Genomic DNA, 25,183 nt, shown 5'->3' with positions numbered 1-25,183 from the left:
AACTACGTTTTTGCTGCCAAATGAATACGATAATGACCCCAATGAAATATTCACCAAGGGATTTTTTTTTTTCGGAACCCCGTAGAAAAATGACTCCTTCCTATTTAGGAGTTGTTTTTCTTTGCTTGACGCGCTCGCTTCTTGATTGTGAGGTCCGGGTTCGATTCTCGTTCGCCGCACCGCGTCGAACCTAAGACGTAAACATAGGTAGTGACTGTTCCTTCGCCAAGTGCCCGGTACTAGAAGTGAAAGTCCCGGCCTTGGCGTTGGCACGCTAAAGAACCCTCACTGCTCAATGGCCCTGCGTGCAGAGCATAGGTCTAAATTTAAAGCCCTTCACTAGCATACGATGACGTCTGTATATGAGTTATAAATTCTTGAATGGGAAGATAAACAACATACATTCAATAAAACAATCTTTGCTTGTCGTTAAGGAGACTCTAGATGTTTTAAATTGAACATTTATGGCCACATTTAGGATATTTTAACTTATAAAGATAGTTAACAATTATCACACCTAACAAAATTTAAAATAATTGAAAATATATAAATAATAAATTGCCAGAAAGTCTAATTGCTCAAATTGTGCAAATTAAACAATAAAGATATTAGCTTAAGCCTTATCAAATCTTTCTTTTGACGTGCCCTGATCGTCATGGGACGAGTAAATTAAATCAGTTTAATCTACACTACATTTGGATGTATCCGTGTTGATTAGAGAGAGAGAGAGAGAGAGAGAGAGAGAGAGAGAGAGAGAGAGAGAGAATTCTTTGAAATGTCTACCGATAATTAGGTTGCGTCTGCGTGCATTTTTTTTTTTTTATATATTAATGGTTTTAACATACAAGTAATTTTCGGGTATATAGCAAAAGCGTGATAACGTAATGTTTAGAGATCTTTGGTACATTTTCATTAAAACCGAAATATCAAGCATTAATTGAGATGCAAGTGATTTTAACCTTAACTGTAAGTACATGTAAAACTTCCATAAAATTCTCGAGACCGAAAAGGCATTGAGTCAATAAAAAATTGATCAGAAATCCACATCTCATCCCCAACATGAACTTGATCCATGTGCTTTTTACATGTACTATCTTGGATTTTCTAGATGTTTTCCTTTATCAGAGAAATGATGTCTTGTCCAAGGAAGGAATATCAAATCTGTTCGAACAAATATATAATTCGCTAAGTTACCCAAACAAATTCCGAACATTCTTCTAATGTACTAGTACATTTAATTAGTCCAAAGGAAGCACTTATTTGTCCACACACATTTCTTGTTCTTTCGAACAAAGAACAAACTTACAAAAATTTAGAACGCACGCAGGATCATTGAGCAGTGAGGGTTATTTATCGTGCCAACGTCTACACTGGACCTCTGTTCTTAGGACTCATCCGAAAGACCCGTATCTTTCATTTCTACTCCCGGGCGCTTGGCGAAGGGAACAGTTACTGTTAACTTAAAGAGAAATCACAACTTATGTTATTCTTAAGTTAATATATACCGTATAACTGGTATTTTGTACGATTGGAAATTTTTGCGATTTGATCCCTGGAAAGTAGAAAATTTATTTCTGCGTTTTTAATTTCTACGGTTGCATTATACTGCAAAAATGTATTTATGTGATATGAATGCCAGATTCCAAGGATATGACAGAAGTGAGAACAATGCCATGTTTTACACAGTTTGAATTTTTATTTAATGACATGTTGACCTACAATGCATTAGAACTTAGCTCTACTATCTTCGTAAAGTATTTTTAAATCACTTTTATTTCATACATCCATATGCATATTTTTTCATATTATAGAGTAAGAAGTTATGAAATATATAACATTAAATCAATTTAATGGACATACACAACGTTTAAAAATACTTGCGTGTATAGAATATCTTAATTAATATTTCAGTAATATTTTGCAATTGTAATTTTTGCGGATTTATCTTATCCGCAAAAAATGGACAACCGCAGAAAATACCAGTTATACGATATAATTAAATCTGAGAAATTATAAACACTTTGTATTATTAATTGTTCGATACAAAAATGATGATATTTGAATTTTACTTTATTCTGCACGAGGAAGGTTACATAGTAATGAAACAATATACAATCATACTGTTCTAAAAAAATATATTTTTAAAAGAAATTGTTCTTTTTTTCGATTAATCATGGATGTTTTTTAACCGTGATGGTGACCCTACTCTTTTATCACAGGCCTTTACTTGATTCACTAAGCACAAACTATACAAGAATACTTTGGCAGTGATATGACTGATCACAACCTTGCTATTTTTGAAGAAGGTGAGGGGTTTTGATGCATAAATAAAAAACATACTCATGTATGAAACTGAAACCCTTTTGTAGCCACCACATGGGCGTGATTTCAAAGAAATTATTCAGTTTTTCTCGATTTTCTACTCAAGGACCAGGGCGGGGTGCACTATATGAACTTGCATCCACTTTAATTACACTTCCTTGAAAGATGTTTTCTAAAAATAGTCCGATGTTTAGATGGAGAACAGAAAAGAGAAAAATTAACACGCAACAATTAATGACAGGCAATAGTTTGGCATGGAGTAAGTCTATGAAAAAAAGCAGGTATAAGCACTTCATTCAATTATGAGCATAAGCTTAAAAAGTACATTTACAAAACGTACAACTTCCAACACATTCTTAAAAAAAATTACTTCCTATCACAATGAGAGAGAGATAGATAGATAGATAGATAGATAGATAGATAGATAGATAGATAGATAGATAGATAGAAAGATAAGGTCCATTGTTTTACTGCAATCTGAGGGATGGCTATTGGAATATTTAAAAATTGAGGAATAGTGATTGAAAAATTACACATGCACTGCTTTAGTAAACAACAACTTTAAATGCGGAAGAATTAGGAAAACATATCTTGAAGAACTCTAAGTGCGTAATTATCTACTTTGTTAAGACTTAAAAAAAAAACCAATTTATTTGACTAAGTTACTTCCTGATTAAGTTGTTCAAATCTAGAGAATGTTAGAAATCAAACAAACAATTTTATTTATCTTCATAGGTATGTTTTCTCATTAATTGTACCTTTCTTTCCTTTCTTTTTTCTTTTTTCTCTCTCTGTATTTTTTTTACGTTTATTTATAGGCATAATTTTTCGTTTCCCGAAATTTTCGACTCGAGAAAAACATATCCAGAATCTAGACTTTTGTACTTGTTTGAAGAACACAGAGGCAACTGGATTGAAGCTGCTAAGCAATGTGAAAGGGCAGAAGGAACTTTAGCAACTGCTATGTACAAAATCTGTACTTTGGGTGAGTTAAAATACAAATTAAACAGGATTGCTTGTAATGATAGAAGACCACTTCATGACTAAAGAGTGATCATTTTTGTAGGATACCTAAAACAAGGAGTTATCTATTTCATTGGAGATGAGAAATCATCGGAAATATGGAGATGGATAAATGGTTCTCCCATTAACAAGACATACTGGGCTCCAGGTTATATATAGTTTTTATTTAAAATCTTGTGTAGATTTTGTTTATATTCTTTATAAAGTTTGTAATGAAACTCAAAATTCTCTTTTTACGTCCGCTTTTTGTCTTGTTAGAATTTTTTATATCACAGGTTAAGCTATAGGTTTTTAAAACATGTCCTGAATTCGTGCTTCTCTATTTTTTTTATTACAAACAAATCAAAGCAAATATCAGAATTGTTTAGAATTTACGTACACCTATATTGTACAAAACTTATTACAGATTCAACAGTGAATTAAATTTTTGAGCTAAATTATTTTTCTCTTTATTTCACGTATATATTTAATAACTTTTATAGTATGAGACGCTTTTATAAACCATAACAATATTCTCTCAAACTACCTTGATTTTGCTCCGTAAAAATGAATGTATCTTGGTCCTTTAAAAACTTGTACTTTATTTTATCGTATATCTCACTGGCATGTGAACATAGGGTGGAGAAAATATAGACGTAGATTAACTTTTCTCTTTATATAAACAAGGAAACAAGATTTAAAATAGATAAACGTGTTTACGAATTATATTAAATAACTTTCTGAGTTTATTTATCAGTATGAAGAATGTGTACGTGGAAGTCACATATGCTATAAAATTCAATTAAAATAAAGTGGTAAACGCTTTGCAGGTTCCAACTTTGCATGACTTAATGAATATTGCTATCAATCTTTTTATTAGTGAACAAACCTTTTCACCATTTGAGAGGATAAAACTGCTACTCATTAATGCTATTATGTGCAGAACTGTTAGATATTTGATTTATGGTTAACATGATTAATTTATGATAAAATGAAATCGCTAAGGTCTCTTTTTCATTACTAATGTCATTTGTCATTACTAATGTCATTTGATTACTGTTTTTGTTTTAAAATTATGAAACATCCGCATTTGCAATTAAATTGTTTTTTAATAACATGTCATCTGATAAAACAAATGAACGATTGTTACTTTTGCACACAATCATATATATTGGGTATTTCTTTTAATGCCTTGCTTCTCCTTTTAGGACGTATATGTAGGTCTTATTTTAGAAAAAAATATCCTCTATAAAGTTAAGACTAAGATAATTCTGCATTCTTTTTTACTTTTAGTTTAAAACGAATCATTTTACTTTGATAGAAAAAAACCATGTTTCACTTAAAAAAATTAGTTCCTCAGCATTTAAGCAGACGTTTTTCTGGATCTTTAATTTTAATTTAACAATACAGATCAATTTCCAATGCAAATTAAGCTGTATTCATTTAGAAAATGATGATTAATGACATACAATAATTAGGAAACAATTTGTGCAGTCTTTATAATTACAAACATACATAATTATCGCAAAGTTTCCGTTTTAGCCATTTTTATTCTCTATATAATAATACATTGAAAGAAATGCTTCAAGCATCAGAAAATAGAAGATACGAACAATTTTTTGAGAATGTGGAAGATTTTCTATAATGTGACAAAACATTACAACAAATCAAATCAATGATAATACAAGAAATACATTTTCCGAAAATCTATAATGATATTATGAGGGATTCTATTTTTTAATAATTTTTTTGCATTAAATTTCATCAAAGATACAAAAGTATAGATTTAGTTTAAACAATATTTTATTGAAGAAATTGACAATGGTACAATACACTAGTAATAAATACAAAAGAATTGGGAAACAAGCCATAAGGCTTATATTAATCCCTCTTTCTGCAAATTCAACAAGTGAGAGAATTGTATGTGAATGAAACCTAAAATAGTACACTCATATGGAAAACTTTCATACATTTATATTGTGAACAGTTTACTGGAATTGAAGTCGCTGAAAATCTCCAAAAATTCCAATTTATACATAACAAAATAAAATTTACCTCACTCATTCATGCCACATCACTAATAAAATTTGAACTGAAAAAAGAGACCGAATAATATCTCGTAGTAAAAATATCAAGTGATTTGTTTTAAAATCTTTTGCTTTCTATCAGAAAGTTTTGGACAACAAGAAAAATATTTTGGTTTTCCCTTTCTGACAGATTTTGTGAACCGTAAAGTAATATATCAACAGTTATGTGATGAGGTATTGAAAGAATAGTTCTATTTCGTACTCTTATAAAATTGTTACAATGGAAGAAAAAATGTTCGATACTTTCAATCTCGCCGCATGAACATAGTGGAGAAATACACAGATTTCTACGAAACATATGTAAATTCAAAGAACTGCATTCCAGTCTGAGTTTCGTATGTAAAATCTGACCAAGCCTACTCCCAACAAAGAAATAATTGGGTATTCTAGATAAATTAGAATTTAAGTATGATTTAAGACTTGAAAGGGATGGATTATTTTGAATCACCAAAGGTAATTTATTCCAAATACGTATTGTACTGGGAAAGAAGGAATTATAGTATAGTTGGGTTCTAGTTTGGATTTCTTGTAGTGAGTTTTCTTGTCTAGTGTTGCAACTATGTCTATGATTGCCATACTCGGAGACAATATTTACTAAGTAATCAGGGGACTTTTTATGATATATTTTATGGAATTGAATTAAACGATGATTTTCTCTTCTTTTTGATAGGGTCACCCATCCCGTCTCTTTGTATAACAAGTACCTAGCTGCCATTCTATTCCCTCCCGTAACTATTCTAGCAGCTTCAAGTTGAACACCTTCAAGTTTATCTACTAAGTAGTCTGGTATATTATCCCAAACGATATCGGCGTATTCAAGTATAGGTCTCACAAACGAAAAATAGATATTTTGTAACGTTTTCCTATCCAGTATAAATTTAACTCTACGCATCATTGTCAGGCGACTATAAGCTTTACCTATAATTTCATCCACGTGTAATTTCCAGGATAAATTACTAGCAAATATAACTCCCAAATGCCTATGTGCATCGACTTTTTTTAAATGAACATCGTTAAATACAAGCGATGGATGAAATGGTTTTCGATTTTTTCTAGATATTGTTAAACATTCAGTTTTGGAAGGGTTGAAGGCTACAAGCCAGGTGTTTGACCACTCATTGATTTTTGCAAGGTCGCTATTAATCAGATTAGATGAATTATATGCGTTTTCAACAATAACATAAAGCGATGTATCATCCGCGAAAAGTTTTATTATACATTCTATATCTACTACCAGGTCATTTATATAAATAAGAAATAGCAGTGGACCAAGAATGCTCCCCTGGGGAACACCAGCTTTAATATATTCTAGTTCCGATTTCGCTCCATTTATTACAACACGTTGCTTCCTTTTGTATAAATAATTTTCAAACCATTTAAGCAGTTTTCCGGAGATGCCTATTTTTTCTAACTTATGTAGAAGGCCCCTATGCCACACTTTATCAAAAGCTTTACTAATATCACAAAATACGACTCTAACCTCCTTCCCTTGATCAACAGCTTTATAAAAATCACTTGTAATACTCAACAATTGGTTGACTGTAGAGTCATTAGGTCTGAAACCAGATTGCTTTGGTGTTAAAATATCATTTGTATGAATGAAGTTATATAAATATTTAAAAACACATCGCTCCATACATTTCCCTACGACACTAAGTAAAGATATAGGTCTATAATTACTAACGACATTCTTTGCGCCATTTTTATACACGGGGGTTACATTTGCAATTTTCCACTGATCTGGAACTATTGACTGTTGCAAAGATAAATTAAATAGTTTACTTAAAGGTTCTGCAAGTTCTGTAGCAGCTTGTTTAAGCAAGGTAGGGTTTATTTCATCCGGCCCATTGGCTTTATTAGAATTTAAAAGTTGTAAAACGTCCAAAACATCTTCAACGGAAATAATAATATTATTTAACACATTCTTATTTTCATTTGCATCGGGGAGTGGTGGTAGTTCCCTTCCTGCGTCGTTGACTATAGATTGTGAACAAAAATAAGAATTAAACAAATCAGCTTTACCTTTGATTTCACTCACTGGTAAATCGTTATCGCTTTTTATCATTGGAGGATAAGAGCTTCTAGTTGTATTTGAAAAATCGGTAACTCTTTTTAATGTTAACCACCACTGCTTAGGAGATAATGTACCTGATCTAAGTTGATCACTTAGTTTTATGAAATAATTTTGCCTAGCATTTCTTGTTTTATTCACGCAAATATTTCTCATTTTTCTAAACTTAGCCCAGTCGTCAGAAGATTTTGTTCGTTTGGCAATTTTGTGTAAACGTTTACGTTTTCTAATAAATAACCTGAGTTCGTTGTGCATCCATGGTGGATCGTTTGGACGGGAAATAATAGTTTTATTCGGTATATTTTCAGTGGCAGTTTCAATTATTGCGTCTGTAACATTATGACAAGCTCGTTCAACATCATTACATATCAAATTGTCCCAGTTTTTATTACTTAGATTTATTTGGTAATCATGAAAATCGGTATTTGAAAAAGACCAAATTTTACGCTTAAAAGTTCTTGCATATGATTTAGGAAATTTGAGTACACAAAATATTGGACAATGATACCTAATATTACTCGGTAATATATTATCACCAACTCCCGAGAACTCGATTACATCTAAATTATTAACTATCAAGAGATCTAATAGCGTTTCAGAATTTTCGGTAAAATGTGTACATTCGGTAATAAGTTGCGACATGCATAGGTCTTTTATTATATCAAGTACCTTGGAATTAGTCGTATTATATATGTTGTCATTAAAATCTCCCGTAATAACTATATTTTTAATTCCAGTATCCTTCGCTTTTTCTATGGAATAAGCAATGTAATCCCACTTACTAGTCTCTAAATCTGGGGGGCGATAGAAAGTTCCTATTAAGAATTTCCTATGATATATATTACATTCAACCCAAATACATTCAATTTCCTCAAGCTCTAAGTCAAATCGTCTTTTACTCGGAATGTTATCTTTCAAGTAAATTATAACACCACCATAATTATTTCCTTTTCTATCTCGTCGAAAAGGTTCTTGAAAACTGTTCAACAGTATACTTTGAGTATCAATGCTGTTATCTAACCAGGTTTCGTTAAAAGTCAATACATCGAATCCCCCAAGCTCAGCTTGAATAATATCTAATTTATGCTTAAGACTTTGTACATTAAGATGTACTATAGAAACTGAGTTTTCCAAAAGAAGTTCGAGAGAATCTGTAGAATTTTCAAAGGATACATCTGATGTAGAAGTGGATAATTCAGATGGACCAGGGTTTTCTTCAATATCACCACATAATAATAATAAGTCTATAATGCAGTATATAAGTTTATCTAGTAGAAATAGTGGATACTCTAGAAGAACTGTTAACCTGTGGATCGAAAGGTTACATTTATTTAGAAAGGGGTTTTCGTAAAATTGGTGTGTCCCAGTATTATACTTAATTATCAACTCTTTGTCACCTAATATTGAATGAGTGAGCATTACAAACATTACTACAGGTAATGCCTTGATTCCGTGATATATTAATAAATTCACCATAAATATTGTTAGTACATCCAAAGAATGCTTAAATTGCAGTTTCTTGGAAAAATCATAGTATGATCCTATATAAGTATAGATTTGGGTAGAATGCAAGCGTAGAGGATGATTAAAGGACAAATATGTACATTTGCAATTACAACGCCTCTACAAACCGCTTTAAAAATTCTGTAACATATTTTTTTATGAATAAAAAAGGTGAAGATAACGAACAGTAATCAATCTAAAACAAAATCTACAAACAATACAAATCTGTAAAAAGGGCATAAACACGGACCGCCAGAAATTCCAGAGTTGTGATCAGGTGTCTAGGAGGAGTAAGCACATCCCCAGTCGACCGGCCACAACCGCTATGAGCCCTGTGTATTTATCAGATAGACGGAATAACCTGTAGTCAAATTTAGTATAAAATTAAAGTCTTAACAATTGGTAGCCAAAATACGACCCATTGATAGCTTATATTTGCCAACAAAGTCATTATACATTCCATAGAATTTACGAAATGCTGACTTTAAACGAAGTTGTTGCAATTCGTGTAACATAAATTAATCGTCAGTAGCCTGCCTCTGTTTAAAAATTGATCATGCTGTTGAGAACCGAATAAGCTGGGATACTACATAAATAAGAAAGGTTGACATTGGAATATTTCCTCTACCTGATTAGTTCATAGGGCTCACGACGGATGTGATCGGTCAACAGGGGATGCTTACTCTTTCTAGGCACCTGATCCAACCTCTGGATTTCCGGGGGTCCGTGCTTTATGCTCTGTTCACAGATTTGTATTTTTTTACAGATTTTTTTTTAAATTAATAGTTCGTTATCTTCACATTTTTCATTATTTTAACTTTTTTCGTATTGAATAATTTTGATCACTGCTGCAAATTCATTACAAAACATTTAAATAATTTTATTGTTAATTTGTTTTAATACCAGAGAAATAACTTATTATCAGTGCAGAAAAGTCGCTTAAATGATAATGTCAGGTAATTTGGACTTTTATTTTTTTCACGGTTTCAAACTGTCTTTTTACGTAGAATGAGACTGTATTTGGTGCGCCATAATTCACTTACGTATAAAATATACTTGAGGAAAATTAATTTATGTGTAATATGTGGCGATTATTGTGCAGGAAGGACGTAGTAAATGTACGTTTGCCTTGAAAGACACACATTGAACCCCTTTTTCCGTAATGATTTTTAATGTAAGCAAGTTTTGCTCTTTAAGAGAAAATTTCCCTCCAGATTTAAAAAAAAAAAAACAATATTAAACTAGATTTCTTTTATTCATCAAATTTCTTCGAATCATTCATCTGATAAAAAAAAATTGCTTCTTTTTTCTGAAGACGAGCCCAATAACTCTGGAGGAAGAGAATTTTGATTACAAATGTGGGTTGAAAATAATACTTATTATTGGAACGACATTTCTTGTGATCTAATCATTCCTCGCTGAGGATATATTTGTCAGAGTAGGTATCAGTAATTTCATTTGTACGTAGAGCATTCTCTTGCATATCGAATCAACTGAGAGATATAAACCCCGTATGCAGGAGATAATGGTATATTGCTGAATACGTAAGGGAAATTGACGATTGAAAAGTTAATGTCATCACGTTTATCATGAACTTAGTTGTTAGGTTACCATTAACGTTTTTTTTTTTCCTTTAAAATATATATTCTTTTCAAAGTTTTTTTTTACAACCTTTCACATCTCAGTGTACCTATTGATGCGTCTTATGTCTTTCACAATGCAATGATTTTTGTTTTGTTTTGTTTTGTTTGTTTTTGCCTTTTTGCTTAACGTCAGTTTAGACCTTAACTCGGCACTCAGGGCCATAGAGCAGTGAGGGATCTATTTCGTGCCAGCAAGCACTGCGACACGGACCTCGATTTATATCCTTCTACACGTCCTGCAGTGGGATTTGAACTCTCGAAGTAAGGATAAACTCCTTAATCCGCGACCCTGGAGAAAACGCTCTAACCACTGCGCCACGAGTGCGACTTGTTTTTTAAAGCTTTGTTTGTTGGTTCTTGTTATTGGTGTAAAATTGGAAGTAAGGAATACAGATTTGGTTACATTCTGTTTAGAATTTATTTCTATGAAGCCTTTGCCCATTATCACCTCATAGTAAAATTATGTCGAAGATTCTACAAGATCTAAATTTGGCCCTCTTAATTGTTAGTTAATAAGGAATATTTTGCTTCTGTAAAGCATGATTACTAAAGAAGGACTGCACAGGTAGTGGGTTTGTGATTTGTCACTAGATGTAAGAACATAAAATAATGAATATGATTAACTATTACCCCAGCAGTAAAATAAATTATCTTGGTATGCGTTGAATAAAACTGATATTTACACAATTTTTGTGTGTGTGAGTCAGGAACTGTTCTCAGCATATCTTAGAAAGTTTGGACAATAGTTTTTGGGAGATTGTGGGGCAAAGAGGAATATTAGATGAGCATCAGATGAAAAATGCCAGTGCGGGATTTGTTTGGTGCATTTTGCATCGGAAAAGACTACACTGTTGCATAAGCATGAAGGAATCGTTTTATAGGTAAGATTTTCAAAAATGAATGGAGGAATTTTCTGTCTAAGTACCCTCTCATAGGAGTTATTATACACTAGTGTAATGGTATTCTATTTCAGTTCGGTACAGTTCAATGTTTTGTTAATTCTAAAATGTTTAAAATTGGATGGAATTCTATTTCTAAACATATTGTACATATAAAAAAATTATACAGCTTACAGATGTTCAAACAAAATAAAGCAATCAGAGATAGAAGCTATAATCGCTAAGAATAATTATTTTTCTGACTAAGACCGATTTTTTTTTTTCAAATTACAGATCTTCCATTCTATTATCCTATTCCAAAAATACTTTACAGCGCCTAGATATCGAACAAATGAAACACAATCCTCCTATGTGTTTATGTTCTTCTTCTCTCCTTACAACTATAGTCCTGCTTGACATGTCATTTCCAGTTGACTTGAATGTAGTTAACAATGATGACCTTAATTAAATCACTCAAAAGAACCAAAATTTGGAAACTCTGATCGTTCAACTGGCGACAAAACTTCATGAATATTATGAATTCTGTCGACGATTATGCCAGACGATGGGTCAAATATGAAAAAGGCCTTGTCACTTTGCCAGAACGGATTAAAGGTATAAGATGGATGTTGAAATCTCGCATTAAACAGTTGAGGAGCACCATGAAAATCACATATCCTTCTGTTTTCAATAATTCAGAAGTGAAAAAAAGAATAAGATCGAATACACGATCAATATACACTGATCGTATACATTAATTGCATATTGATATATGTCCCAGCTTACAAAGCAGGTATCAAAATACATGTAAAACTTGTTTTTAAGGCTCATAATTACAATTACATTTTAGAGGAATTTGAATTTAATTCTACAAGTTGTTTTTTAGGTTAGTTCCTATGCATAGTTCCCTCTCTAAGCAGGAATTCTGCACAATCATATCTCAGTTTTAAATAACGTTATTGTTCAAAACAATGAAATTGAATTTGAAATACCATACCTATACTGGATTCCTAAACGTCATAATAATCTTACAAACTAAAATACATAGTGAGATCTAGTAAATGTTCTTAACGCCTCTTTTTCTACTTCTCACGAAAATATAATCTGCGGTAAATGAGACACTTTAGGAGTACAGTACAACAACGTATTTTGGGACAGATAGGGATACAGAAAAGTTCCAAGGAAATTTTAGATGAAATCTGAAAAAACAAAATCTTCCAAAAAAGACCAGGTTCTATGACATCATAGACAACTGTTTCTTCAATATGAAATGAAATTCAACGATTTGAATATCTTGTTATTGTTCATCTGCGACCTTATTTTGGAAGAAACATTCTGATTCTGAAGTTTTATGGCCCCAGAGCCAGGTCTTCAATCAACCTTTTGAAATTCCTGTTGGTGCTAATTGAGGCCCCTTTTTAGCAAACCTGTTTTGTTTTAGATGAAGCAGAATTTATTCAAAAACTTCTACATGAAATAAGCTCTCTTGCAGTGGTCGTGGTCTTCTATTCGACATTTGAGCTTGAATATTGTTCGTTATATCCATATATTTCATTACATATATTGACGACATTTTATCAATTAACAATATTCAGTTTCATTACTACATTGATTCGCTATATCTCATTAAACTCGAAACTAAAGACACCACAGAGTCTGGCACATCTTTTTCATATTTGGATACTTTTCTAGAGAAAGACATTGATGGCAAACGGACATTTAAACTTCATGATTATTTAATTTTTCTGTAGTCAACTTTCTTTATACGATTTTCATCTGCTTATGGAGTTTATGTCTCTCAGTTGATTCGATACGCAAGAGCATATTCTGGGTACGAACAATTTCTAAATCGAGGCCGGCTTTCGATAAATAAATTGATAATACAAGTAAATCAGCTATTTTTTAAAGTCAGCATTTCAAAATTCAATTATCGATAAAATGACCTTGTTTACAAATATAATCTTTCGTTAAGTTGAATGTGGCTAACATTTTTATATAAATTGTTAGACCAGTATTTTCACACTGAATTGTCCACAGATTTTCCGTTTTCTCGATCATGACAAGGATCACATGGCGGGTGTGACGGTCGGCATGGGATGCTTACTCATCCATAGCACCTGATCCCAACTCTGATGTTTTAAGAGGTCCGTGTTTGCACTGCTCCCGATTTTTATTGTTTCAATGGACTTTTGAGCTTAATTGCTGTTCGTTATCTCGATATTTGATCTCCATATTTTCAGTGAATTTTTCGACCACAGAATCAACTTTATTCGACACTCCTGATCAAACAACACTTTTCGAAGAATCTTCAAAATCCTATGGTAATCATAACTGATGATAATTAAGTTTTCAATGTTATTGAGATAATATTTTCGTAATTTAACCAGATTTTAATCTAATCGTCTTTTTTATAATTCCTTTCAACAATGTCAATATTATCAGGCGTTAGTTACACGTGAAAGACGTAAAATGTGGTCTTCTTTGAAAAGGAGCACGAAGTACATCGAATTTTAAATTGGTTATCAATAATAACAGGAGACATTATAAAATACTTTTTGGTGAACTTTTTGGTGAACAGAGGCATCAGTCATAACAGAATCAGTTTCATCAGGCACAGATGAACAATCAACATCACTACCCAAGGGGAAATCAGTAAAGGCAAATGGTAATTATGGATTTTCCTTTTGTGCACAATTGAACCTTACTCGGCATGAATAGCCAAAGAGGGAATTCGTTTGTTAATTTATTTCATTACTGGGAAAAGATATGATGGATTTTACATACATTCATATTTAACTGATATAACTCTAAAAGTGTTTTTTTACAAAGCATTTATACATTTACCTTCTCTTTTAAAGTAAAAAGTTTTAAACTGATGTTTCATTGTAAAGGTAAAACACCTTCATACTGTGATGACTTGCATCACCAAGAACCGCAAGTGGATTTTGTGTCAAATATTGAAAACATCGATGAAATGGTATATATTTTATTTTCCCTTGGATGGAAATCTCTCACTTTCATTGGTTTAAACACGAAACATGACTGCCGGCTGTATTTCTGTGTCCAGAAAGTGAGAATTAATATCTGGCAATATGGCTGACACCCTGCGCTTACACTTTGATATTAGAAATCATTTAGAGTAGTGGACCTTTCAAGAAATGATGCCAGATTTGTTGTGTCTGCATCACAAGTGGTGGTGGCGTCGAGACGATAGATCAAAAACATTTAAAATAAAAAGAAATGATTTAAAGTAAAAGGTGCTCCAAGTTTTTGTTAAGATTACTTGATGCGGGACAGTAAAAAGTGAGATTTATAATTTGCTACGTCGTGCAACCCTTCCCCACTTTTTGTTGTGTTGCGGAAGGGAGGAAGTGAGCCTTGTTCACGATATTGCGAAAAGAAATTACCAAATTTTAGAGGGCGATCCTTTCCAAGTTTTGGCAGTTTATGTTTTTTTCTTGCTTGTCACTTGTGTATGTGTGTGTGCCCCCTCCTTTTTTGGATAAACGTAGCTACGGGCCTGTCTTATTTTTATGTGTTCAACATTATAAATCTCGAAAAAGTAAACCACTCCGATCCATTAATATTGTGATCAACTTGATATATTTCTAAACAGTCAGTAACAAATCTAATAAATGATTTTATCCTATATAGTAATTAATTGTTTGTTTGTTTATTTGTTGTTTAACGTCCCTCTCGAGAATTTTTCGCTCATATGGAGACGCCACAACTTGCCGGTGGAGGGCTGCAAATTTTGACCTATGCTCGGCACTTAGGGCCATTGAGGAGTGAGGGATCTTTTCCGTACCAGCACCTTCTGCTACATAGGACCTCGGCTTTTACGGTCTCATCCGAAGGACCGGTTTCCACGTCCCGCAGTTGATTCGAACCCGTGGCGTAAGGATCTACTCTTTACACCACAACTCAAGAGCAAATGCTCTAACCACTGCCCCACGCGGGCGACTTGTATATAGCAATTGAGTTTACTTTAGAAAAAGCAAGTTGGCAATACTATTATGTTTTACCTTAACATATATAGCTAAGAAGAATACAAGTCCTAGTAACTTTTTTATCCAGGTTGATTCAGTTTTTAGAGGAAACTTATCAAATACTGAAATAGAGCTGACGATTGGCAATGCACTACTCAAATTAAAAGACATTTTAATCAACAACGAGCAAAATCCAGAAGATTTGGACACCTTCATAAGCCTATTAGATAAAATTTTAGATGTCAGGAACAACTCGAATGTTCCTCTTCCAAGGACGGTATATACATTTTACTTCTTAAATTATCTTGAACCACTAACTCTTTTTCTTGTAAATTCCTCAATCTTTATAGATTGCAATCCAGGTGATTGTGACAACAGTTGACAATCTACTTGCTGAGAATCCTACTGCTGCATGGAAGAACATGCCCACAAATCAGGTTATTATTATTTTGTGAATAATGTAAAATGAACAATTCTAAATATGACTATTTTCCTAAAATAACTGTTATATATCCATTACACAGGTGGGTGCAAGAGTCAGTAAAATCTTTGGAATGGTAGACAAATTTTGCTTACATATCTTAGAGACCATCAATGAGTTTGAAAGCATCACTTTTAACTCAACAAAAAACATTGGGTTTTTTTCAGAAGTACAGAAAATTCAAGATACGGTATTTCTTCTGATATCATATCATTAACACTAGGAGACCATTTACTTGGAAAGCATTAAACCCTTCATTACAATTAAAGTTTTTGAAACAGGAGGTGAGTTTTATTCAAAGAAATCAAAAGAAAGAATTTTTCAGGTTGCTGTTACATTATTTTCTTACAATTTTCTATGTGTTTGTTTATTTTCAATATAGGATTTCAACAATTCCATCAACGAATGTGTATTTTGGGATTTCCTTCAATCGTTAGTATTGCATTATTGAGAACATTAATTTGATTTTAAGGATTATCATAAATACAGCAATTCATAATAATCATGAAGATATCATGATGTGTTTGGTGAAGTAACATGTCTATTACAGTGACAAAAATTTTGGGCGGTCAACAATTGGATGTGATTTGAAATCTACAGATAATCTCTATCTTAACTGTGAATGCAACCATCTAACAAATTTTGCAGTACTGGTGCGACCATATTCAACGGTAATCATTGAAATATCTTTAGCATATCAAATACAACATTTTCATATATGAAAATATTTTTTCAGTGTGTTTATAGATAAGGAATATTAGTAGACATTTAGCTGTCCTTGTAGACTCAAGACAAAGAAAAGGCATTGAGCTGGATATCTTTAATTGGATGCTCGTTTTCAGCGTTTTTTTCTTTGCTGACGGAAATTGTTTACATCGTTCTTTGGAAGTAAGAAGTACAGATTACTCAGGCGTTTTGCACTGTTTTTCATTCATAAATCATGGATCAGGGTAATTGAAGATTTTTTTCCCTTTCTTGCAGATCTATTACATGTGACGTCAGCAGAATGGTAAATTATAAGATCACAGTGTTTCTCTGCCTCAGTATTGCCATGGCTTACACGATATTTCTACTTAGAATTGATAAGATTCAGTATAAAGTAAGGTTTAGGATAATTATTGAAGAAATTATTTATGTGTACATATTTATTGTAAGCTTATAACCTTACTTACTCCTAGATATATCAAATATAATATAGGAAATGAACTTTGCAGGAATGACCCTATCCGTTTGTAAACCAAGGCACCTCCCCAAAAATGCCTTAAATTTGGCAAGACTATCTTAAAACTTTGGCCGGAGCCAATGAATACATATACATTCGCAACTCTTACATACTAATTTTTGAAGTGTCGTTCAAATACGGGTCGATTTGGTAGTTTTCTCAAGAAGATCTTAACTCATGTGTTTTATTTTAATATGTTTTGGAATGCTATAGCATCATAAATGATTAAGCATTGTGTATTTTGAGATAAGCAATAGTTTTCCACCAACTTACGCATGATTATATTTGTCTTTTCCTTTAAATGTTGGCAAAGTCTTTCATTAATTGTTTCAGTTGATTTCATTAGAGAGAGGGATACGATATCAGAGCTCACTGTGACGGGTCTGTTATTTATTATGTTTCAGATCGGGTGTTTTGTGATTACAGCACTATTACAGTATCTGTTCCTGTTTGTTTTCTTCCTCATTCTTCTTCATTTTCTAAACCAACATTTCAAAGTAATGCCGATTTCTTCGGCAAAAATGTTTGGGGAATTGTAGCTGGTGAGTGAAACATTCATTTAAAGGAGTACGAAAAACCAAATAAAAAATGACACTGTTTGCAATTGTAAAGGGCCTTCGAATCTGTAAATGTCAGTATAAAAATAACCTTACTTTATTTTAGTTATGCCAGTGTTTATAACCGCAGTGACATTTGGAGTTGCTTTTTCATTGGACAAGGACTACCATTCAAAAGCCAGGTTCAAATGGTCATTTATATCTTAAAAGACGTTTTTATAAGCATAATAAAAAGCGAATTTAATGTTTCAAGAAAAATGTGTTTTATCATTTTACAGCTGCTGGTTATTATTTGAAATTGGGGCTTTGTATGGCTTTGTTGGACCTGTAGCTTGCATAGTTCTGGTAGAAAATCGTCATTTTTAAAATATATTTTTGATGTAAATTAACTAAATATATTGATATAATAAAAGTAATAGGGCATGCAAAACTAATATTTAGGCAAAAGGAAGCATATGGTATTGATTTATTAGGTTTCAGTTATCTGGATTATTGTTTTGATTGCCAAAGCAAGGTCTATGATATCTACCTACTAACAATCTTGGCAAAGCAAACTCTTCAGTACGAATCTTATTTTATTTTATTTATTTCTTATTTAGATCAATATTGTTATGGTACATGTATAATCCTCTCAATAACACTGTGTTCAATAGGATTCTCACCACAAGACAAAAGGAAAAAAAAGATATTGTAAGTTAGTTTCATTATTAATGCAGAGATGTTCACAGGATGAAATTTTACCTTTCAGTCGACAGAATATTAACTGAATGACCACTGAATGGTCACTAAAATGTTATTTAAGTCTGTCAGTGACCTTTCAGTGGTATTAGGTCAACGGAAAGGCAGGTACAGCTCAGTGACCTTTCAGTTATCTTTCAGGTGTATATTTTTACCTAATAGTATGCTTATCACTTATTTTCTTTCATTTTCTCTTAAACTGGTACTATTTGGTCAAGATAGCCTAGTGGTAGGGCGCTCGCTTCATGATCGGGAGGCTCGGTTTCTATTCTCGTGCGTCGCGCTGCGTCAAACCTAAGACGTAAACATAGGTAGTGACTGTTTCTTCGCCAAGCGCCCGGCACTAGAAGTGAAAGTCACAGGTCTCTCGGAAGAGACGTTAAAAACCGAGGTCCTTTGTCACGTACGGTGGGCGTTTACGCGATAAAGAACCCTCACTGCTCAATGGCCCTGAGTGCCGAGTATAGTCTAAATTTGACGGCTCGAATGAGACGTTCAACAACATGCAATCAATTCATCAATAAACTAGTATTAAATTCATCTTTTTTTCAAAAAAGAATTACAAAAGTGAAATTAAAAAAAAATAATGCAAGCCATTAGTGGAGTCGAGCTTGGTACCTCCTTCACGAGAGTTTGTTACATAATCCATTACGCCATACCAACTACGAAGAGAAATGTAATTGGAACATTTTGTCAACCTATTATCTGTCAAGGGGCTTGGGTATGTGTATGAATACCAAGTATATAACGAGTATTCTATATGTTAATTGCGGATATGGGGAGGGGGAGGGTAATCATTGCATACCTCTAGTTAGGATAATAACAATTATCGGAGACGGTTACATATAAATGGCCACTGAAAAGTCACCGATTTTCATTTTAAACTGAAATGTCTGATTTCACCTGTGATTTAAAATTATCTGAACTCAAACTGAGTCAAAAACATTTTTAAAGTAGGTATACAAACGATTGTTAAAATGCAATGCAACTTCTTGGAATCGTTTCAGAGCCGGAATAATGTCCATATGTACCCTGTTACCTGTTCTCGTAGTGACCTGGTTAATTGGTCTCTTATCTATTGATGACGATGTTGTCGTGTTTCAGCATTCATTTTCTCTGTTAAATTCCTTTTAGGTATATAGTAAAATTTTAATATTTGTGGATAAAATTATCATCACTAAGCGGATTATCTAAAACATTACATTTGATACTGAAATCTCTTTTCAAGGGACTTTTCATTTTCATCTCCAAATGTCTTCTTAGCAGAAAGGTAAGGACACGTTCATCCTATTGATATTGATGGTTTTCGATAATATTTTTATAGCTATATCAGAACAAAATGAGTAAAAAAATTTAAAATTGACGTTAAAGACTTAAAACTTATGTAATGTTGATAAAATGCATCTGCTTGAATCTACTTTGAGTTTTTTATTCCGGCTTACTGTAATTGATTGATTATCAAAAATAAATGTCATGCTACAGATCAGAAAGTTGCTTTGTGAGAGCATACACAAAAAGCATTCAGTAAGCTGGAGAAGTAGGCTTTATTCACTACTGAGTAGTACTCCGCTCTCCATGAATATGAAGGAGTTTTCATCAGTGTCTGAAGTGAGTTTCCTTGTAAATTCAAGAGCCAAAAGTGATTTTACATAGATTTCGTCGTACGTTTGTATATGCTTCTGATGCCATTTTGTAAACTTTATTTAGTAAAAAAATCACTTACTTGACAGATAATCATAAGTAAACAACAAAATGTCAGTTTAGTTTTATATATTAAGATCTCTAAAACAGAGAGGTCATTTGTGAGTACCTTTTAGTAGGAAAAAAATCGACAAAAGAAAAATTAAACTAAGAAATTCACATCTTGAAGTGAAAAGTTAAATTAAAATACTAACATTGAATTTTTCTGATATTGAAGATCAAACCTGAAGGAGAAGAATCTATAAATAGAGAAGGGGTTGACATCAAGGTATATTTTCTGCATAATGAACCAGTATGATAACCAATAACAAAGAATGTTTATAGTTTCTTGTAAATAGATAACTGTAGTTTTTCCCTTTCATTGAATTTAAAACTGAGAAATAGGTAGGAAAAGGTAATGTTGAAATGTATACCATGATGTTTTAATCGTCTTGTGTGAATGATTAAATATCCCAACTTTGACATTTCAGGAAGTTTTGTCCAAAAGTAGAGAGAGTGTCAAAACAGTTCTTTGACAATCAATAACGAACAGATCAAGACAACTGTTCCAATCACGAAATATGGAAGACATTACCTATTTGAAAAAAAAAAAAAACTTTCATTGCTACATCAGCTGTTTTTAGCTGCTTCATAATTTCATACCTGTTGTTTCCGATTGCGATATCCTAGTATTAGGGCGCATGCTTCGGGATCGGGAAGTTCAGACTGGACTCTTGTTCCATTCAACGTGTTCATCTTAAAACTTTAAAACACACGTACTGACTGTTCCTTTCCTTCGAAAATTATTAGAAGTGAAAGTCATGGGTCTCTCGAATATGACCTTAAACATAGGCCCAGTGTCATGATAGGCGTTTGGCATGATACATGTAAAGAATCCTCACTGCTCAATGACCCTGAGTGTTGAGTAAAGGTATAGTTCAAAACCCCTTAACCTGTAATTAGTGACGTCTCATATTCGTGAAAGATTTTTGCAAGGACCCTGATCAATTTTCAATCAATCAATAAAAGAATCTTAACTTGTTATGAAGATTTGATGTATCAGATTTCTTGATTTTTTAGAACATTTCTATTTTTATACGCATTCAATAGGATAAATAAAATCATTTCTCTGCGGATTTTTTTTTTTTTTTTTTTTTTTTTTTTTTTTTTTTTTGTAGAAAAGTATTTTCTACCCGATAAATCGGTTAAAATTACGAAATTCGATTTGCTTAATAGAACATTTCTATATTTATATATTCAAATACATATTTGGTGAGAAGAGTTTTCAAAACATTCTGAAAAATACCACACTTAGGGTGTGTGTCTTTATTCTATAAATGAAACGGTAGCTTCTTACAATATTTAAGAACAAGATCTTGAGAAAAATCTGGTTTATCTGAGTGTTATAAGAAAATTATTGCTAAATAGTAGTCAAGCTTATATAGATGTGTCCATAGTCTGTTGTATTGAATCGTATCTATGTAACAGAGAAATGGTTTTACTGATAATTGTTTTTATGCTATTTCATTGTTGTTTTGAAATGATTTGATCCAAATGGTGTGTAAAATTTTATAAACATGTGTCCTCAGAAAATATTTAAAAGCCATGTAAGTAATTTGTTTCAGATGAAAATTTGTTTTTGAGCTGCAAACTCTTCCCTGTACATTGTACTAATACATGTACATGTATATGCAGTTCAAAATCTCTAACCGTCACGGTAGCTCATTTGGTAAGAGCGCTCCGTATCTCGGGCGCGAATGACCTAAGTCGATAAAAAATAGGTAGCAACTTTTCCTTCGCCAAGCGCTCGGCTCTTTGAAGTGAAAGTTGCGGGTCCTTCGGATGAGACCTTAAAAACCGAGGTCCCTTGACAGGGCAGGCGTAGGCACGATAAAGATCCCTCACTGCTCAATGGCCCTGGGTGCCGAGTAAAGGTCTAAATTTGAAGCCCTTCACGGTATATGGTGACGTCTGTATATGAGTGTAGAATTCTGAATGGGACGTAAAACAACAATCAATCAATCTAAATCTCTAAATGAGGTAGTAAAGCAAAGAAACTTTGCCTTTTGCTAGTAAAAACTGAGCTAAAGAACAATATTCTCCTTTCTTACCAGCTGTTAAATTTCTGACTATAGACGTGAGTAAACATATATTTTATGGTGTACTTAAAATCATTTGCAAATCGGTAGATTTTGACTTAAAATAGTTGCTTTGGATTCCAAAATTTGCATTGTTTAATGGACCTTTGAGCTTGAATACTCCTTAACAAAAAAATACTATAGTTAACTATTGTTGACTTTTGTTAACTAAAGTGATAACTTTGACACTATGAAAACTTTGATTTACTATAGTGATAACTTTGACACTTTGATTTACTATAGTGATAACTTTGACACTTTGATTAACTAAAGTGATAGCTATGAAAACTTTGATTTGCTATAGTGATCACTACAAAAACTTTGATTTACCGTAGTGATAACTATGACACTATAGTGAACACTTTGTAAACTTTGATTTACTATAGTTAACTACAAATGTATACTTAACTATAGTAAACTACGCAGTTAACTATAGTTAAATGTAAGATGTATAACTTTATGTTTTCTGTTTACACGTATTTTTTAAATAAATCTATTTGACATACATTGTTTTTTAAGTTCTATTTATCAAAAAAAAGAGTAAAGATTCCCTTAGATTCTATTGAAAAAATATTGTATCCAGTCCTTGTATATATACATGTATAATGCAATAAAATGTGTTCAAATGAAATCATATTTGAAAAAGATGGAGATTAGATGTGAAAGTGGTACGCAAAGTATCTTGGTGCTTATTATGGTTTTTCTTTTATTTTGTTGGACATTAATATTCATAGTAAAAAAGTTGTTCTCTTAATATTTGAAGAAACCGGACAGTGATCGATCTGAATACATATTATGACAGTCAAAACACGGCACAATGATAGGTTGTCTTTGCTAACAAGGTTGTAATAACAACGTCCATCATACAATTTAGAAAATGCTGACCTTAAATTGTTAAATTAAGATTGTTGGAATTTCTATAACATAAACCTATCTATCAGTAGCCTTGGTTTAAAAATTGATAGTAGTCAGAACATGCGCTTGGGTATCGAATACGTTGGGAGACATAAACACTATAAGCAGGTGGAATATTACTACATATATCTCAAGTAAAGTAACTATTGTTAACTGAAAAAAACGTCGTCGATACATCTGAATGTCGAGTTGAAGTTCATAGCAAATGTTTTCTTTTTTCATGTTGAAGTGTTTGATAAGTGTTTCATAACTGCTTCAAAGGAATATAAAAGTAGGTAGACTAATAAAGGAGCACAATAAGTGTCTATTGGAATTCCAACAGATTGTCAGAAGACCTGGTCTTCAAAGACTATACAGATATTGTCAATGAAGAAACCCAAGCATCCTTAACTCTCGACTTACGGAACCTGTCTCCTTGCAGTACAGGAACAGCGCGCTAGACCGCTCGGTCATCTAGACAAGTCAAAAAAATGCTTTCAATGATGCCGATTTAAAAGTGAATTTCTTCGTGCTTTCTATAGTAATATTTCTTCATTCAGGGTACCGGTAGTTATGTTGGTTAAAGAGTTGTTGTAAAATGTGCTTTAAATACAATATATATACATATATATATATATAGAGAGAGAGAGAGAGAGAGAGAGAGAGAGAGAGAGAGAGAGAGAGAGAGAGAGCAGTGAAAAGTGAACTTACCGTTATATATCACTTCCTAATTTGTTTTGTTCAGCTTGAATTTAAACCGCCACCGTATTAATGTTTTCTTACATACTTTAAAGGAAATAATGCAAATTTTTGACGTTTTTGGAAGTGAAGTTGGAAGGTATTTGCTGACCTGATAGCACTGTTTCTTAATAAACTTAATTATCAACGAAAATTTCATTAAATACCCAAAAGGGCTTCTTGGCTATGCCTATTTATCTCTTTCTTATTCTCTCTATCGTTCTTTTTTTCATAATGGCTTATAACAATCTTAGTATTCATTTTTTTTTATATTTTGCGTCTACTTTACTAAATCTCTGACCCTTATAAAACCGACCCCTCTTCCTTAACAATGGAAGGCGGAATGAGGTAAATTTGTGCAACATAAGGGTGTTCACATAAGACGTCTAACTCAGTTACCACTATTTATGAAGGTCTGACCTAATACGTTTCACCCAAGCATATTTTATGAAATGTGTATCTACTATACAACCATTACCTTATCTATATATTGCATTCAAATATACAACATACGGCAAATCTTGAGGGGTTTATTTTTATTTTTTTTAAATTTTAATCTTTATTTTTTATTTTTTTTATTTTTTTTTTTTGTCCACAGTAGTGCATTTTGATGCAATCTTACTCGCCATCAGAGGAAGTCACAGGGAAGTGAGATAAGAATTTCTTTCAAGTATATACTTGACCTCAAAATACATCTTTTGACAATTCTTAAATGTATGAAGGGCTTCAAACTTAGACCTATAATAGGCACTCGGGCCCATTTAGGGGTGAGGGTTCTTTTTGTGCATTAATAATCAATGTGCCCTTTTACAAGACAAAATGTAATGACAACGCAAAATATGATACACTGAGCTTATCATATTTTGTCATATTACATTTTGCGTCAAGATAAATGCAGAATGTAATAACTCAAATTTATGTCATTACATACTTTTTTAATAATTGTACTTTTTGTCGAGGTAAAATGTAAAAACACTCTCTATAGATTTAATATTGAAATGAAGATGTCATTGGAGACTATTTTAAATCATATTTCCTGAGGTTTTAAAATTCTCAGTACTATCGGTATTTAAAAAATATAAACACATATATGTTCACAATTTGTGTTCCTAACACTCTGTGTCAAAATTTACACTTAGTTCCTTAATGCCCATTGAAAAAAAGAGCTCGTGTTACTAGATTTAAAAACTTATTTTTTCCTAATTTAGATAAATTATTTCCTGGTTTGCAACACTTCGAG

The 25,183-nt window shown here is 32.4% G+C and overlaps 1 protein-coding gene and 1 long non-coding RNA gene across 3 annotated transcripts; both read left to right on the top strand.

The window, feature by feature from the left end:
* Positions 1-3,147: 3,147 nt before the first annotated feature.
* LOC133185555 (uncharacterized) lies at positions 3,148-13,828 on the top strand. 2 transcript variants are annotated; one of them, XR_009720919.1, is made up of 3 exons: positions 3,148-3,307; positions 3,389-3,493; positions 13,747-13,828. It is a non-coding gene; the product is annotated as an uncharacterized LOC133185555 (long non-coding RNA). The 2 variants fall into 2 exon arrangements; XR_009720920.1 differs by lacking the exon at positions 13,747-13,828 and adding an exon at positions 10,301-10,346.
* A 2,505-nt stretch (positions 13,829-16,333) lies between these two features.
* LOC133185139 (adhesion G protein-coupled receptor E2-like) lies at positions 16,334-21,299 on the top strand. The gene is made up of 9 exons (XM_061320198.1): positions 16,334-16,341; positions 16,527-16,647; positions 16,761-16,864; positions 16,958-17,075; positions 17,603-17,695; positions 19,722-19,763; positions 19,976-20,101; positions 20,412-20,462; positions 20,665-21,299. The coding sequence occupies exons 1-9, from the start codon at positions 16,334-16,336 to the stop codon at positions 20,707-20,709; spliced, it is 708 nt and encodes a 235-aa protein (XP_061176182.1). The 3' UTR covers positions 20,710-21,299.
* The last annotated feature ends 3,884 nt before the right edge of the window (positions 21,300-25,183 follow it).

This window comes from Saccostrea echinata, unplaced genomic scaffold, assembly GCF_033153115.1.
Source record: "Saccostrea echinata isolate AGI-Se365-2 ecotype Australia unplaced genomic scaffold, CSIRO_AGI_Sech_v1 ptg000012l, whole genome shotgun sequence".
Taxonomy (NCBI): domain Eukaryota; kingdom Metazoa; phylum Mollusca; class Bivalvia; order Ostreida; family Ostreidae; genus Saccostrea; species Saccostrea echinata.
The sequence above is the reverse complement of the archived record's forward strand: the minus strand, read 5'-3'. Positions and strand labels throughout refer to the sequence as shown.